At 44.2% G+C, this 15,072-nt stretch overlaps 1 protein-coding gene and 1 long non-coding RNA gene across 3 annotated transcripts in view; both read left to right on the top strand.

Moving 5' to 3' along the window:
* The window catches only part of LOC138975554 (uncharacterized), a 324,129-nt gene that overhangs the window by 150,042 nt on the left and 159,015 nt on the right, over positions 1-15,072 (top strand). The gene's annotated exons all lie outside the window — the stretch shown is intronic.
* Positions 5,459-15,072, top strand: part of LOC138975546 (phospholipid scramblase 1-like) — a 12,681-nt gene continuing 3,067 nt past the window's right edge. Inside the window, exons 1-7 of one of the 2 annotated variants that reach the window (XM_070348257.1) lie at positions 5,459-5,820; positions 8,666-8,807; positions 11,226-11,333; positions 12,544-12,621; positions 13,403-13,479; positions 13,829-13,956; positions 14,969-15,072. The exon at positions 14,969-15,072 is cut by the window's right edge and continues 17 nt beyond it. In XM_070348257.1, the coding sequence (XP_070204358.1) occupies positions 8,702-8,807; positions 11,226-11,333; positions 12,544-12,621; positions 13,403-13,479; positions 13,829-13,956; positions 14,969-15,072 (601 nt within the window). In that variant the 5' untranslated portion in view covers positions 5,459-5,820; positions 8,666-8,701. The remainder of the gene's footprint in view (positions 5,821-8,665; positions 8,808-11,225; positions 11,334-12,543; positions 12,622-13,402; positions 13,480-13,828; positions 13,957-14,968) is intronic. The other variant, XM_070348258.1, reaches the window with a different exon arrangement.

Below are 15,072 nucleotides of genomic sequence, written 5' to 3' on the forward strand. Positions count from 1 at the left end.
CTGACTGACTGACTGACTGACTGACCGACCAAACAACTAACTACCTAACTTACTTACTAACTGACTGACTGACTGACTGACTGACTGACTGACTGACCGACCAAACAACTAACTACCTTACTTACTTACTAACTGACTGACTGACTGACTGACTGACTGACCAAACAACTAACTACCTAACTGACTGACTGACTGACTGACTGACTGACTGACTGACTGACTGACGGACTGACCGACCAAACAACTAACTACCTTACTTACTTACTAACTTACTTACTAACTTACTGACTGACTGACTGACTGACCAAACAACTAACTACCTAACTTACTTACTAACTTACTGACTGACTGACTGACTGACCGACCAAACATCGAACTACCTAACTTATTTACTAACTGACTGACTGACTGACTGACTGACTAACTGACTGACTGACTGACCGACCAAACAACTAACTACCTAACTGACTCACTAACTGACTGACTGGCTGACTGACTGACTGACTGACCGACTGACTGACCGACCAAACAACTAACTACCTAACTGACTGACTGACTGACTGACTGACTGACTGACTCACTGACTGACTCACTGACTGACTCACTGACTGACTGACCGACCAAACAACTAACTACCTAACTTACAGACTGACTGACTGACTGACTGACTGACTGACCGACCAAACAACTAACTACCTAACTTACTTACTGACTGACTGACTGACGGACTGACTGACTGACTGACTGACTGACTGGCTGACCGACCAAACAACTAACTACCTAACTTACTGACTGACTGACTGACTGACTGACTGACTGACTGACTGACTGACTGACTGACTGACTGGCTGACTGACTGACTGACTGACTGACCGACCAAACAACTAACTACCTAACTTACTTACTAACTGACTGACTGACTGACTGACTGACTGACCGACCAAACAACTAACTACCTAACTGACTGACTGACTGACTGACTGACTGACTGACCGACTGACTTATTCTGACTGACTGACTGACTGACTTATTCTGACTGACTGACTGACTGGCTGACTGACTGACTGACTGACTGACCGACCAAACAACTAACTACCTAACTTACTTACTAACTGACTGACTGACTGACTGACTGACTGACTGACTGACTGACTGACCAAACAACTAACTACCTAACTGACTGACTGACTGACTGACTGACTGACTGACTGACTGACCAAACAACTAACTACCTAACTTACTTACTGACTGACAGACTGACTGACTGACTAACTGACTGACTGACTGACCGACCAAACAACTAACTACCTAACTTACTGACTGACTGACTGACAGACTGACTGACTGACTGACTGACCGACCAAACAACTAACTACCTAACTTACTGACTAACTGACTGACTGACTGACTGACTGACTGACCAAACAACTAACTACCTTACTTACTTACTAACTGACTGACTGACTGACTGACTGACTGACTGACTGACTGACTGACTGACTGACCGACCAAACAACTAACTACCTAACTTACTTACTAACTGACTGACTGACTGACTGACTGACGGACTGACTGACCAAACAACTAACTACCTAACTTACTTACTAACTGACTGACTGACTGACTGACTGACTGACTGACTGACTGACTGACTGACTGACTGACTGAATGACCGACCACACAACTAACTACCTAACTGACTGACTGACTGACTGACTGACTGACTGACGGACTGACTGACTGACTGACTGACTGAATGACCGACCACACAACTAACTACCTAACTTACTTACTAACTGACTGACTGACTGACTGACTGACTGACTGACTGACTGACTGACTGAATGACCGACCAAACAACTAACTACCTAACTTACTTACTAACTGACTGACTGACTGACTGACTGACTGACTGACTGACTGACTGACTGACTGACTGACTGACTGACCGACCGACCACACAACTAACTACCTAGCTGACTGACTGACTGACTGACTGACTGACGGACTGACTGACTGACTGACTGACCGACCAAACAACTAACTACCTAACTTACTGACTGACTGACTGACTGACTGACTGACTGACTGACTGACTGACTGACCGACCAAACAACTAACTACCTAACTTACTAACTGACTGACTGACTGACTGACTGACTGACTGACTGAGCGAGTGAGTGAGTGACTAACTAACTAACTAACTAACTAACTAACTTACTAACTAACTAACTAACTAACTAATTAACTAACTAACTAACTAACTAACTAACTAACTAACTAACTAACTAACTTACAAAACAACTCACTGATGTATTAACCAATTCACTGTGAGGGGGCAAGAAAGATAGAAGCCAAGTACGTGGGGGTATGGCGGCCGTGCTTGGTGTATTGGAGAAACGCGATACAGTTGTTCCGACATCGGTCGAAGTCAAGTTGACAAACATTCAGTGAATATCATCAATCAAAGTCCTGTTATGTACTGCTATCGACAGGGTCGGGCGATATTGCAAATACCAGGGCCTGTGGACTGGCTGAGCGACTGTGAAAGTGTTGTTTGCATAGCTACATGTGACATAACCTTTATTATTCCCCCCTCTGCTTCTTTACCTCTGTAAACTTGTAGGGGTAGTTATTTTTCGATAATGACCCAGCAACCAAACAAATAACGACCCAGCAACAGCCTGAATCCTCGATAGTGCAATGGGTTGAGAAGTTGTTCTGTTTCGGTACTACTTTTTGCGACTGAAAAGTTCCGAACGCTCTAACGTACGAAGTATACATCTCTGGAGCAAACAATACAAACATACCGCATTTAAATTAACAACTACAGGCCTGAACACATGAATCTTCAAATAAAATCCATGAGTTCGGTTGTTTTCTGAATCTAGATTTGCCGTGCTCAAACGTTCATCACAAGCAATTTCCCGCAAGGCAAGTAACTCATACTTTGTCTAGCGACAAGAGGAGTTCCCCTTCTTTTCACTCAGTTTCTTCGACAACAGACTGCAATCCGACGGTCAGTTTTCAACAATATTTCATTTAATAAACAGATCACACGCAACCAAATGCACACATCTCATCAATTTAAACAACATAAAGCGGTTTCATACACTATTTTCCCCAGAAAACTGAACTTCATACAGTTTTTAACGTTGGAACACGGGTGCAAAAGTTCGTCTGCTAGTCCCATTTGACGAAAGAACATTATCCTAAGCGATACCAAAACATATACAGAACACACAATATCTGCCTTTGCTGCCACAGCAGAATAACAGCATATCTGTGTACTTGATTTTAGTCCAAAATAGGAAAACTGACAAGAAGTGTTAACAGAATGGAATGATTTGCACGGAACTATACAACCGCGCATTAATCGATCGCCTGCGCAGGTTGACTGGTTGAGTGAATAGGATTCGATCAAACTTTCGCAAAAAACCTCCTCTTTTCTTTGAATAACTGAAGAAAGGAGGAATAAAGAGGTTACACACCTCGTCTCAGTGATTATGAAAAATAATGGTCTCAGTTCGCGGTCATGAAAAAGCTCGCTAAAGCTCGCATTTTTCATGATCCGCTAACTTCGACCATTATTTTTAATAATCACTGAGACTCGGCGTGTAACCTCTACTTACTCGGGTAGTATGCTGGCCACTGGGGGTGACAACAGAATCGCCTATACGTTCGGCGTTTGTGGATCATTCCATAAGTGATCAACAACTCAGGTTCTGTTGCAATACAATTTGAACGCGAACGAACGAACGAACGAACGAACGAACTGACTGCCGATCTGTCTGACTGACTGTTTTAGTTTTGTTGTCGTAGTACCCTGACTGACATTTATGTCGAACTTCTTAATTAATTCAGCTAAAAAACAACAACAACAAAACAAAGATAATGAAAAAAATACACACATAAGATAAAACACACACACTCACACTCACACAAACACACAAACGCACTCACACACACACACACACACACACACACACACACACACACACACACACACACACACACACACACACACACACCACACCCTTAAAGTATAATACAATTTAAAAAATAAAAAATATCTGTGAAAAATTGTCAGCTGGCCAACTATAGTTAACTAGCCGTAAAAAAGCTTTGCAAAACGTTAAGCGGTTAGAGATAAACAATGGTACGAATTGCAAAGTCTACAATAAACGGTCACTAGCTCATGGTAACGAGTCGATGAAGTCCTGATAACATGATAATCAATATATGACTGCAGTACGGTGAAAACGGCTAGTTAACTATAGTTGGCCAGCTGACAATTTTTCACAGATATTTTTTTAATTTTTTTGTTGGTGCAAAGTACAACATACCGATGGGGATAACATGCTCTCCTCCTCGAATGACCGTTCGACACATCACTTCCCACTTTAAACTGAAGTACATGTATGTACATGATGGTCTCTTTAAACCTGTCACACTGATCCTTGAAGGACGCAATGCATATCGTCGTCACCCTGGAATTTTGACGTAAATCGATTCTTGGCGATTTTGATGTTATTGTGTAGACAGAGAAAAGCATTCTCCATGAGAAATATTCTCTAAAATACGATAGACAATACATGATTTAACATTCTTTAATCTTTCTATTCATATCAGGTACAAATATAAAAACTATTTCAATATACAATATAATCCGTTTTGGCCTTCTGCCGAAAAGCTGTCTAAAATGTGACCCTCCACCACGAAATGAGTCGCACATGTCACCTCGCGCGGTTCTGCGCTAGGCTTAATATAAGTCCGGGGAGTGTCTGGTAACAGTGTGAGGGTCACCTTAGTCACAGGCTTATAACTCTTTTCTAAAACGGTTTTCACCACTGGATAGAGAATAAAAAACTCTTTAAGAACATGTAAAAATATGAAAATCATGAAAAGGTGACATGCGACTCATTCCGTGGTGGAGGGTCACAAATGAGATACGCCAAAATTCCACGACGACATCGATATGTGATCCTGACTGAGAAATCTAAACATCGCCCAGCGTCACATGGCTACACGGGCGAGTAAGTAACTTAACACTTTCAGCCAGGATTAGCTATGGTAAGCCCCTTGTGTTTGGTGTCTTTGCAATGGAATTCGTGTGTCGCAACCCTATCACTTGTGTATCAGTACTAAAAACTAGGTGTACTGTTGTGAGTTTCATTCAGGCACGAACCACGAGATAATTTGTGACCCTCCACCACGAAATGAGTCGCATGTCACCTCGCGCGGTTCTGCGCTAGGCTTGATATAAGTCCGGAGAGTGTCTGGTAACAGTGTGAGGGTCACCTTAGTCACAGGCTTATAACTCAAACATTTTTCGCTCTTTTCCAAAACGGGTTTCACCACTGGATAGAGCATAAAAAACTCTTCAGGAAATTGTAAAAATATGAAAATCATGCAAAGGTGACATGCGACTCATACCGTGGTGGAGGGTCACATTTGCTTCACGAGCAGCGAATATGTTTGAGTGCCTGTGCTACCCAAACGCCAGTTATATTTACATAGTGATCGGTTGATAGTGAAAGAATCATTGATGAGCGACCCACGAGATTTCAAGGCACACATCCGCCTAACTTTCTAGCACGCGGGCACCTCCAGAGTGAAACTAGCCAAATCCTAGCCTTCCTCGCAGCAAGCGGTCACCAAGGAACACCCTCACACCCTTTACGCGCGAAAACCTAGACGTTCTCGCCACTTGAGAGGTCGGTTAGGCTTGAAGGGACAGTATCTCATTGCTTGTGTGTTGGCATTCTTGAGGCGGACAGTGGTCATTTGCCATACAAGCTGAATATTGGGCACAATCAGGTAAGCTTTCTAGATAAATGTTTACTTATTATCAGCTAAGTTTCTTGTTTTTGTTACTGGTGTTGTGCAAAGGGAAGCTAGGTCAAACAAACTACGTGTGTGTGATTTGGTGAAACACCTGATAACGACAAAAGGACGAGGACGTTACCTATACTAAAATAGATTGTTGTTCTCACTTCAAACTCACCCTGCGTACTCATGTAGCTGGGTTTATTGATATATGTTTCGGCAGAAGCCTATCATAATAGTCTAGTATGATAGACATCTGTTTTCGGACATTTGCTCCATGCCAGAGCTATGTTTTTTACAAATAGAGTAACTATGGGAATGGCGACTTCTATTGTAAATGAAAACGGACGCTATCTCACCTGCGTATATTGTGTGGCAGAAAGAGAGGGGGAAGGAGAAAGAGAGAGAGAGAGATGGAAAGAGAGAGAGGGAGAGAGAGAGAGAGAGAGAGAGAGAGAGAAGAGAGAGAGAGAGAGGGAGAGAGAGAGAGAGAGAGAGAGAGAGAGAAGAGAGAGAGAGAGAGACAGACAGACAGACAGACAGACAGACCGACAGAAAGAGATAGAGGGAGATTTTTTCATGTAGACGTTGAAACGAAATCATCCATAAGTACGGAGATTCCTCGCGTTATGCACATATCTAGCTATAAAACGATTCAATAAATTTACGTTTTATACCAAAAAATGTTGAAAGCTTTTTGAAAATCTAAAGTAACCAGTGGTCTCACAACTGGCGTGCGGTATTTTTCGACCCTACCATATCATGGATTATTTCTTAAAGCTTCGATTACCTTCTGTTGGGTAGTCCACAAGCCAGGTAAATTCTATATAGGTCTAGTCATTTCGCAAAACCATACTACACGAACAGTACAGTCGTATTTGTAGATTACTGCTTTGAGTCTGCTTAGGTATCTCCTTCGCCCGTCCTTGAACTCTGTGTCATCTTGCCCCCCCCTCTCTCTCTCTCTCTCTCTCTCCCTCCCTCTCTCTCCCTCTCTCTCCCTCTATCTCTCCATCTCTATTTCTCTCTCTCATGGCCCCTCTCCCCCCTCTCTCTCTCTCTCTCCCTCTCTCTCATTGCCCTCTCTCTCTCATTGCCCCCTCCCTCTCTCTCTCTCTCCCCCTCTCTCTCTCTCTCTTATTGCCCCCTCCCTCTCTCTCCCCCTCTCTCTCTCTCCCTCTCTCGCCCTCTCTCTCTCTCCCTCTCTCTCTCTCCCTCTCTCTCTCCCTCCCTCCCCGTCTCTCTCTCTCTCCCTTTCTGTCTCTCTCCCTCTCTCCCTCTCTCTCTCTCCCTCCCTCCCCCTCTCTCTCTCTCTCCCTTTCTCTCTCTCTCTTTATCTCTCTCTCTTTCTCTCTCTCTTTCTCTCTCTCTCTCTTTCTCTCTCTCTCTCTTTCTCTCTCTCTCTCTCTCTTTCCTTTCTTCTCTCTCTCTCTCTTTCTCTCTCTCTCTCTTTCTCTCTCTCTCTCCGAGTCTCTCCCTCTCTCTCCCTCTCTCCCCCTCTCTCTCTCTCTCCCTTTCTCTCTCTCTCTCTCTCTCTCTCTCTCTCTCTCTCTCTCACCCCACTTCACCGTGTACCCCGAACCCTCTTTTGTCGAGAAGTGACACTTTCTGGGCTATCGAGAGCCTTCCTCTCGGGGAGATGTCCTTGGACTCTTTTGGGGTCAACTGTATTGTGCATGAGGGAATTTGTCGTTTGTTCGCTCCTACTGGTGATAGGAGATTTCTTTCTTGTCTGCTAGTGCCTACATTTAGGGAATATTTCTGGTAAATTAGACCACGAGAAGATCAAGAGACATTTGCTGCGCCGTACCTGAGTCGCGGCTGCGAGAATTTCCCCCATTATGATCTGAAACTATCACAAATAATTGAATGAATGTGAATAGCGACACCATTCTGATCCGTCAGCAGCAGAGTCCCGATTCTAAGTCGTCATACGTTTTCTGTGCTGTCGGAGGGGACGCATACGTCGAGCAGACGGAGCCCGTTTGATTTTAAGGATATCGCACCCAGAATGTTGCAAACGTCAACGTGTTACTGCATGGTGTCAGGGGCAAAGAAGTAGAACAGAGTGAAGGTGAAAGCACGGTATGCCTGGAATTGCTACCTGCGCAGACTACCTTTAAACCTGGAATAAATGAGCACATACGTCATTTTCAACATTCCTTGGATATTTGAGAGTGAATGTTTACAGTCGTAGTCCTCGGAAACACAAATCCAAAGCCGCGATGGTTGTAAGGTGTTTTTTTAATTACTGGCTGATGTCTTTATTTGAAAATACATTCACCCACCTGTGTAACTATTGGGACGATTTGAGACAGTTCAGTTTTTTCTTCGGGGGGAGGGGGGAGTGGGAGTGGGGGGGTGGGAGTGGGGGGGGGGGTGGGAGTTGTTTGGCGTGTGAGGTACGCATTTATTTTTCTGCAGTTGTTTTTGTTCACTGCCTTTATCCACTTAGAAGGCTTCCCTCGTGTTATGTAGTTTATGTTTTCGGTCAATGCACTTATTTCCCTCCATCGACTAGCTCTCTTGTTCAAAGGTTTTGCGTCACTTTTCTTCGATTCTAAAAATTCACAGAGCTGCTATCATATTTTGCGGGGTCAGTCACGTTTTAACGTGTACCTTTTCTTTTAAGTGCCTTGAGACTTTTCGTTGCGCAATTTGTGATTGCACAGTTTAGTTGAAAATTGAACATGAGTCGTCACGGTAATTTTCAATATTCATTGGATATTTGAGAGTGAATGTTTACAGTCGTTGTCCTCGGAAACACGAATCCAAAGCCGCGATGGTTCCACATATAAAATAAACAGCCAAGTTGGATTTTACTTTGACATTTCAGGTTTCGCCATTTTGGGTATAGATCTAGACTACCGTCATGGCGGATCAGACCTTCCAGATGCAGAAAGGCTACGGGACGGGTCCACCGCCTGTGATTGGTCAGCCGGGACAGTCCTCGGGTGCTCCGTATGCAGCTGGCCAGAGTAAGTGTGGGTAGGTGAGGGGTAGCAGTGGCAGATTTAGGGGGGGGGGACTAAGGCAGCCCGGGCCCCCCCTACAGGGAACAAAAAAATAAAAAGAGAAAGAGAGAGAGAGAGAGAGAGAGAGAGAGAGAGAGAGAGAGAGAGAGAGAGAGAGAGAGAGAGACAGAGAGAGAGAGAGAGACAGAGAGAGAGAGATATTACACACCGGTACGACCGAACATAAGGTATCAATAAATTCCTGTTGTGCAGCGGGTTAAAGTATACCCTCATACCTCGGAGATATACCTTCACTCCGGTCTGAACGACCTCACGTGACATGTTATATGGTGGAAGAGAATGCTGTCGCTTATTTTCCACCCTCAGTTCGGTAAGACTGAAACGATGCTCAGTCACGGAAAGAACTATCCAAACTTGCAAGCACAGCCGCGGTTGTCTTGTAAGTTCCTGATCCATGTTAAACCCTCATCCTCAGAAGGAAAATAAGCGACAGCATTCTCTTCCACCATATAACATGTGATGATGTCACGTGAGGTCGTTCAGACCGAGTGAAGCTATATCTCCGAGGTATGAGGGTATGCTTTAACCCGCTGCACAACAGGAATTTATTCTTAACTTAGCTTCGGTCGAACCGGTGTGCAATGGGGGGAGGGAGGGAGGGAGGGAGGGAGGGAGGGAGGGAGGGAGGGAGGGAGGGAGGGAGGGAGGGAGGGAGGGAGGGAGAGAGAGAGAGAGAGAGAGAGATGATTAAATGACAGTTTCTGAGCTCAGGTGGCCTTAGATTGCAGCATTTTGCTTCTTTCAACAAAAATAATTCCGGGGGGCATGCCCCCCGACCCCCCTAGCATGGTCGGGCGCTTCGCGCCCTCAATTAGGGCGCATTACGCCCTCTATTCAGGCGCTTCGCTCCTTCAAGTTTGTGCAAAAAAGTTTGGAAGTTTGGGTAGATCTGGTGGGCCCCCCCTTCCTGGATCCGCCCTTGGGTAGGTGGGGTAGGTGGGGCGTGGTGGCGGTGGTGGTGGTGGTGTGAGTGTAAGTATGTAAGTGTGTGTGTGTGTGTGTGTGTGTTAGTGTGTGTGTGTGTGTGTGTGTGTGTGCATGTGTGTGTGTGTGTGTGTGTGTGTGTGTGTGTGTATGTATGTATGTGTGTGTGTGTGTGTGTGTGTGTGTTTGTGAGATTGTGTGTGCGTGTGTTTGTGTGTATGTGCGTGTGTGTGTGTGTTTTGAGTGTGTGTGTGTGTCACAGTGTGCGCGCGCGCGCGTGTTTGTGTGTGTGTGTTTATGTGTGTGTGTGTGTGTGTGTGTGTGTGTGTGTGTGTGTGTGTGACAGTGTGCGTGTGTGTATGTGAGTGCGTGCACTAAGTATTTGTAAATCACTGCAGCTGTGATCGAAACACCAGAATGTTGTTTAGTCAACGTTGCACACACACACGCACACGCACACACACACACACACCCACACACACACACACACACACACACACACACACACACACACACACACACACACACACATAAAATTACCCGACGGCTGATAAAAAAAAGTCACATGTACAACCTTTATTTTTGTACTATAGACATTCTTATTCCCACTGAATATAAAGTCTCATCTACCGAGTTTGGCTTTAGGTCACAGTCTGAACAACTGTTGTTACCACTTCTGTGGACGTATGAAACTGCAGTCAATAGGGACCACCTCTCGAAGACTTTTATCTGCCCACAGCGACCACCCCAAAGGATCACGGATGAGTGTTTCTTCAATATACTACAACTTTCCACAGCGACCACCCCAAAGGATCACGGATGAGTGCTTCTTCAGTATACTACAACTTTCCATAGCGACCACCCCAAAGGATCACGGATGAGTGCTTCTTCAATATACTACAACTTTCCACAGCGACCACCCCAAAGGATCACGGATGAGTGTTTCTTCAATATACTACAACTTTCCACAACGACCACCCCAAAGGAAACCGGCATGGTTGACCTAGTGGTAAGGCGTCCGCCCTGTGATCGGGAGGTCGTGGGTTCGAACCCCGGCCAGGTCATACGTAAGACTTTAAAATTGGCAATCTAGTTGCTGCTCCGCCTGGCATTATGGTGTTAGTGCTAGGACTGGTTGGTCCGGTGTCAGAATAATGTGACTGGGTGAGACATGAAGCCTGTGCTGCGACTTCTGTCTTGTGTGTGGCGCACGTTATATGTCAAAGCAGCACCGCCCTGATATGGCCCTTCGTTGTCGACTGGGCGTTAAGCAAACAAACAAACAAACAAACCCCAAAGGATCACAGCTTCTTCAATATACTACAACTTTCCACAGCGACCACCTGCCTATGACGACCACTCCCTTGGGTAGTCGTTTTTGTCAGGTTGGACTGTATGCATATGTTGGTTTTAACTTCACTTTCTTGTTCCTTTCAGCACAATGGATGCCCCCCGTGGACCCTCAGCCCAACTGCTCCCCGGGCATGGAATACCTAACTCAGCTGGACCAGCTTTTGATTCAGCAAGAAACACACCTCCTTGAGAGTTAGTATATGTATGTGTCCTTCTTCTTCTTCTTCTGCGTTCATCGGTTGAAACTCCCACGTACACTCGTGTTTTTTGGGGAGTTTTACGTGTATGACCGTTTTTACCCCGCCATTTAGGCAGCCATACGTCGCTTTCGGAAGATGCATGCTTGGTATTTTTGTGTTTCTATAACCCACCGAACTCTGACATGGATTACAGGATCTTTTCCGTGCGCACTTGGTCTTGTGTTTGCGTGTACACACGGAGGGGGATAAGGCACTAACAGGTCTGCATATAAGTTGACCTGGGAGATCGGAAAAATCTCCATCTTAACCCACCAGGCGCGGCCGGGATTCGAACCCACGACCTTCCGCTTTGGAGGCCGGCGTCCTACCACCAAGCCACTGTGCCCGTTGTTTTTATTTCAGTCTACCCCCTACTGTCGAGGTAGCCCCAACCGCTGATAATATCGATCATTGTCAGTTTCAGAGTTGATATTGTGGTTCTATTGTAATTGTGCAAAGACATTTATTTAAACAGTTTATTACAGATTAATAGACAAATGTAGCAGTTGTCCTATTCTAGATGCTTTCGAGATGTGGGTTTAGTTACATCATTACCCGGCGGAAAACCTACATCTTTTATTACAGTTTTAGTATATACTAGAACTGTTGAGCAGCAATTCATATCTAAACTCACGCAATGACGAAGCATTCTACAAAAATAGAAATAGGCATGATCAAAGGGCTACTTCTTCAGACAAAATAGCGCTTAACAAATAGATATTGCGTCGACTTCTGCGGTTTCTCGTTGTTCATATTTCTAAATAATAAAAGAAAACCTTCGGTCTACTCACAGCCTGTTGTGTTCCTGCTTGGACTGTGTTTGAAACTCACGTGACCATAAAATTCAATTAAATTCAATTCGATTCAATCCAATTCAATTCAATTCAGTTCAGTTCAGTTCAGTTCAGTTCAGTTCAGTTCAATTCAATTCAATTCAATTCAGTTCAATTAAATCAAATTCAATTTCATTCAAATCAATTTGATTTAATTTGATTAAATTTTGATTCAATTTTACTTCAATTCAATTCCAATTCAATTCAATTCAATTTTAATTCAATTCAATTCAAATCAATTTTAATTCAATTCAAGCGAAATCAGTACAGCTTAATTTTTTTATGTCAATGTGGAACATACAGAAATTATCTTGTACCATTGCTTTGCAGTTCTTGCCGGATGGGAATGCAAGAACAAGTTCAAGGTCCTCAACAGCTTGGGCCAGCAAGTGTATTACGCTTTTGAAGGTAAGTGTTTCCCTCAGGCAATATTGAAGTGTAAGGCACAGTCCTTCTCATTAAAACGATTCCGGTCACCATCCCAGACCAGGCCAGGCTTTTACATGTGGGATAAGACCATCTCTTCACTTGGCAACGTACCCCCCCCCCCCCCCCCCATCCCCTCCTCTCCCGCCAAAACAAAAGCCAAAACAACAACAACCACACACACATAAAAACAAAACGACAACGACAACAACAACAACAATAACAACAAACAAACAAACAAACAACAGAAAACAAAAACAAAAACCCAGCCTGAATGCTTTTCGTGCAGATACGATTTTTTTTATGAATATTGATATTTTAAAAGCTACTGTCGTCAGTCTTAAATATTAATTCATCAATAAGTCTGGACAGCTTTGCACAGGAAGCAGTGAGGATATTTATTTTTTTTATTGTAAGTCAAAATGGAGAGATGATCTTTGCTATGTAAAAGCCTGGGCATATCTGAGATCTTGTTCCCAAAATAAAAGCGTTTCTTTGAGCCTAAAATATTGCCCCCGAAAAAGATCAAACGATAATGCTGTAATGTTGGATATGTTTCGGTTTTTAGGAGGGTGAATTATACAAATGTATGTTCGTTTGTACGGGTTCAGAAGACTTTTCGTTTGTTAATGAATGAAATAGTTTAATGGTAAGTCATTCAGTTGATTTATGAATTGCTTATTTTTTTGAATTTTTAAGAATGATTTTTAAATCAACTTAATTATTTTTTCAAAGAAAAATGAATAAATTTATTTCTCAACAGAATCCAGCATCTGCCAGAGAATGTGTTGTGCGCAGGCGCGTGGCTTTGTCTACCATATAACAGACAATATGCAACAGGTATGGTGTGTGTGTGTGTGTGTGTGTGTGTGTGTGGGTGTGGGTGTGGGTGTGTGCATGCGTGATTATGTGTGTGTGTGTGTTATGTTTGTGTGTTATGTGTGTGTGTTGTGTGTGTGCGTGCGTGTGTGTTATGTGTATGTGTGTACGTTTGTGTGAATGAGTGTGTGTGTGTATGTGTGTATGTGTGTATGTGTGCGTGTGTGTGTGTGTGTGTGTGGTGTGTCCGTCTGTCTGTATGTCGATCGGTCTGTCGGTTTTTACACGGTATTTGGATGGTCTATGTCTAGCTTGTTTAGAATATGTCTTCCCAGCGGGAAATATTTCACTTGGATGTTGCGGGTTGCAGGAGATTTTCCGCGTTCGCCGTGACTTCAAATGTTGCACGGGAGTGTTTTGCTGCCCCGGTGAAGGATGCTATTACTACGCCACAGTGGAGGACCGGAATGGGCAGATTCTTGGACACGTTAGCAACTTGTAGGTATTGCGGGGTGTTCGTATGTGGGTGTGTTCCAGGAGGAGGGGGGGGTAGTGTGTGTGTGTGTGTGTGTGTTGGGGGGGGGGGTACAGTGTGTGTGTGTATGTGAAAGACGTAAGACGTATGACATTTTAGTGATTAAACAGGGTGTATGTGTATGTGGGGGGGAGGGGGAGGGGTATAGTGTGTGTGTGTGTGTGTGTTGGGGGGGTACAGTGTGTGTGTGTGTGTGTTGGGGGGTACAGTGTGTGTGTGTGTGTTGGGGGGGTACAGTGTGTGTGTGTGTGTGTGTGTGTGTGTGTGTGTGTGTTATTTGTAGTCTGAATAAATGTTTACCCAATATCTTTTTGTCGTTTTAATTTTTGTCGGGGTTGTGCGGTTGGCAAAACAATTTTTGGACACCCTCAGCCCTTTTTATATCATGGGGCACACATAAGCTTACAATGGGTCATATGTGACCCTCCACCACGAAATGAGTCGCATGTCACCTCGCGCGGTTCTGCGCTGGGCTTAATATAAGTCCGGGGAGTGTCTGGTAACGGTGTGAGGGTCACCTTAGTCACAGGCTTAAAACAGTTTTTGCTCTTTTCTAAAACGGGTTTCACCACTGGATAGAGCATAAAAAAACTCTTTAGGAAAATGTACAAATATGAAAATCATGCAAAGGTGACATGCGACTCATTCCGTGGTGGAGGGTCACATATGTCTGAATGATCATGATATCAGATGGTTATTTCTGAAAACGACCGGGAATTCCTTTTTTCTGGGACCAAACATTAAACTATTAATTTTTTCTATAGATCGCATAACTGACTCACAGACAGGATAATCTACCGTTCGATCCACAGTTTTAATACATCAAAAACCATCGACAGACATCTGGCCTGAATCTAGCGAGTGGAACTTTGCCGTAACCTTGATCCGTAACCTTGATCCGTAACCTTGATCCGTAACCTTGAATTTGCTTTTGACCTCTATTATCATTGACCTTGAGAACGTGGCTTTTTTCAGGACGTTCTGCTGCACCCCGCTGTTCGGAATCTTCGACGAGTCCAAGAACCTGATTGCCGAGATCAGGGGCCCGTGCTGCCCGTGTCAGATGGTGTGTTGTACCA

Source organism: Littorina saxatilis, linkage group LG9 (assembly GCF_037325665.1).
Source record: "Littorina saxatilis isolate snail1 linkage group LG9, US_GU_Lsax_2.0, whole genome shotgun sequence".
NCBI lineage: Eukaryota > Metazoa > Mollusca > Gastropoda > Littorinimorpha > Littorinidae > Littorina > Littorina saxatilis.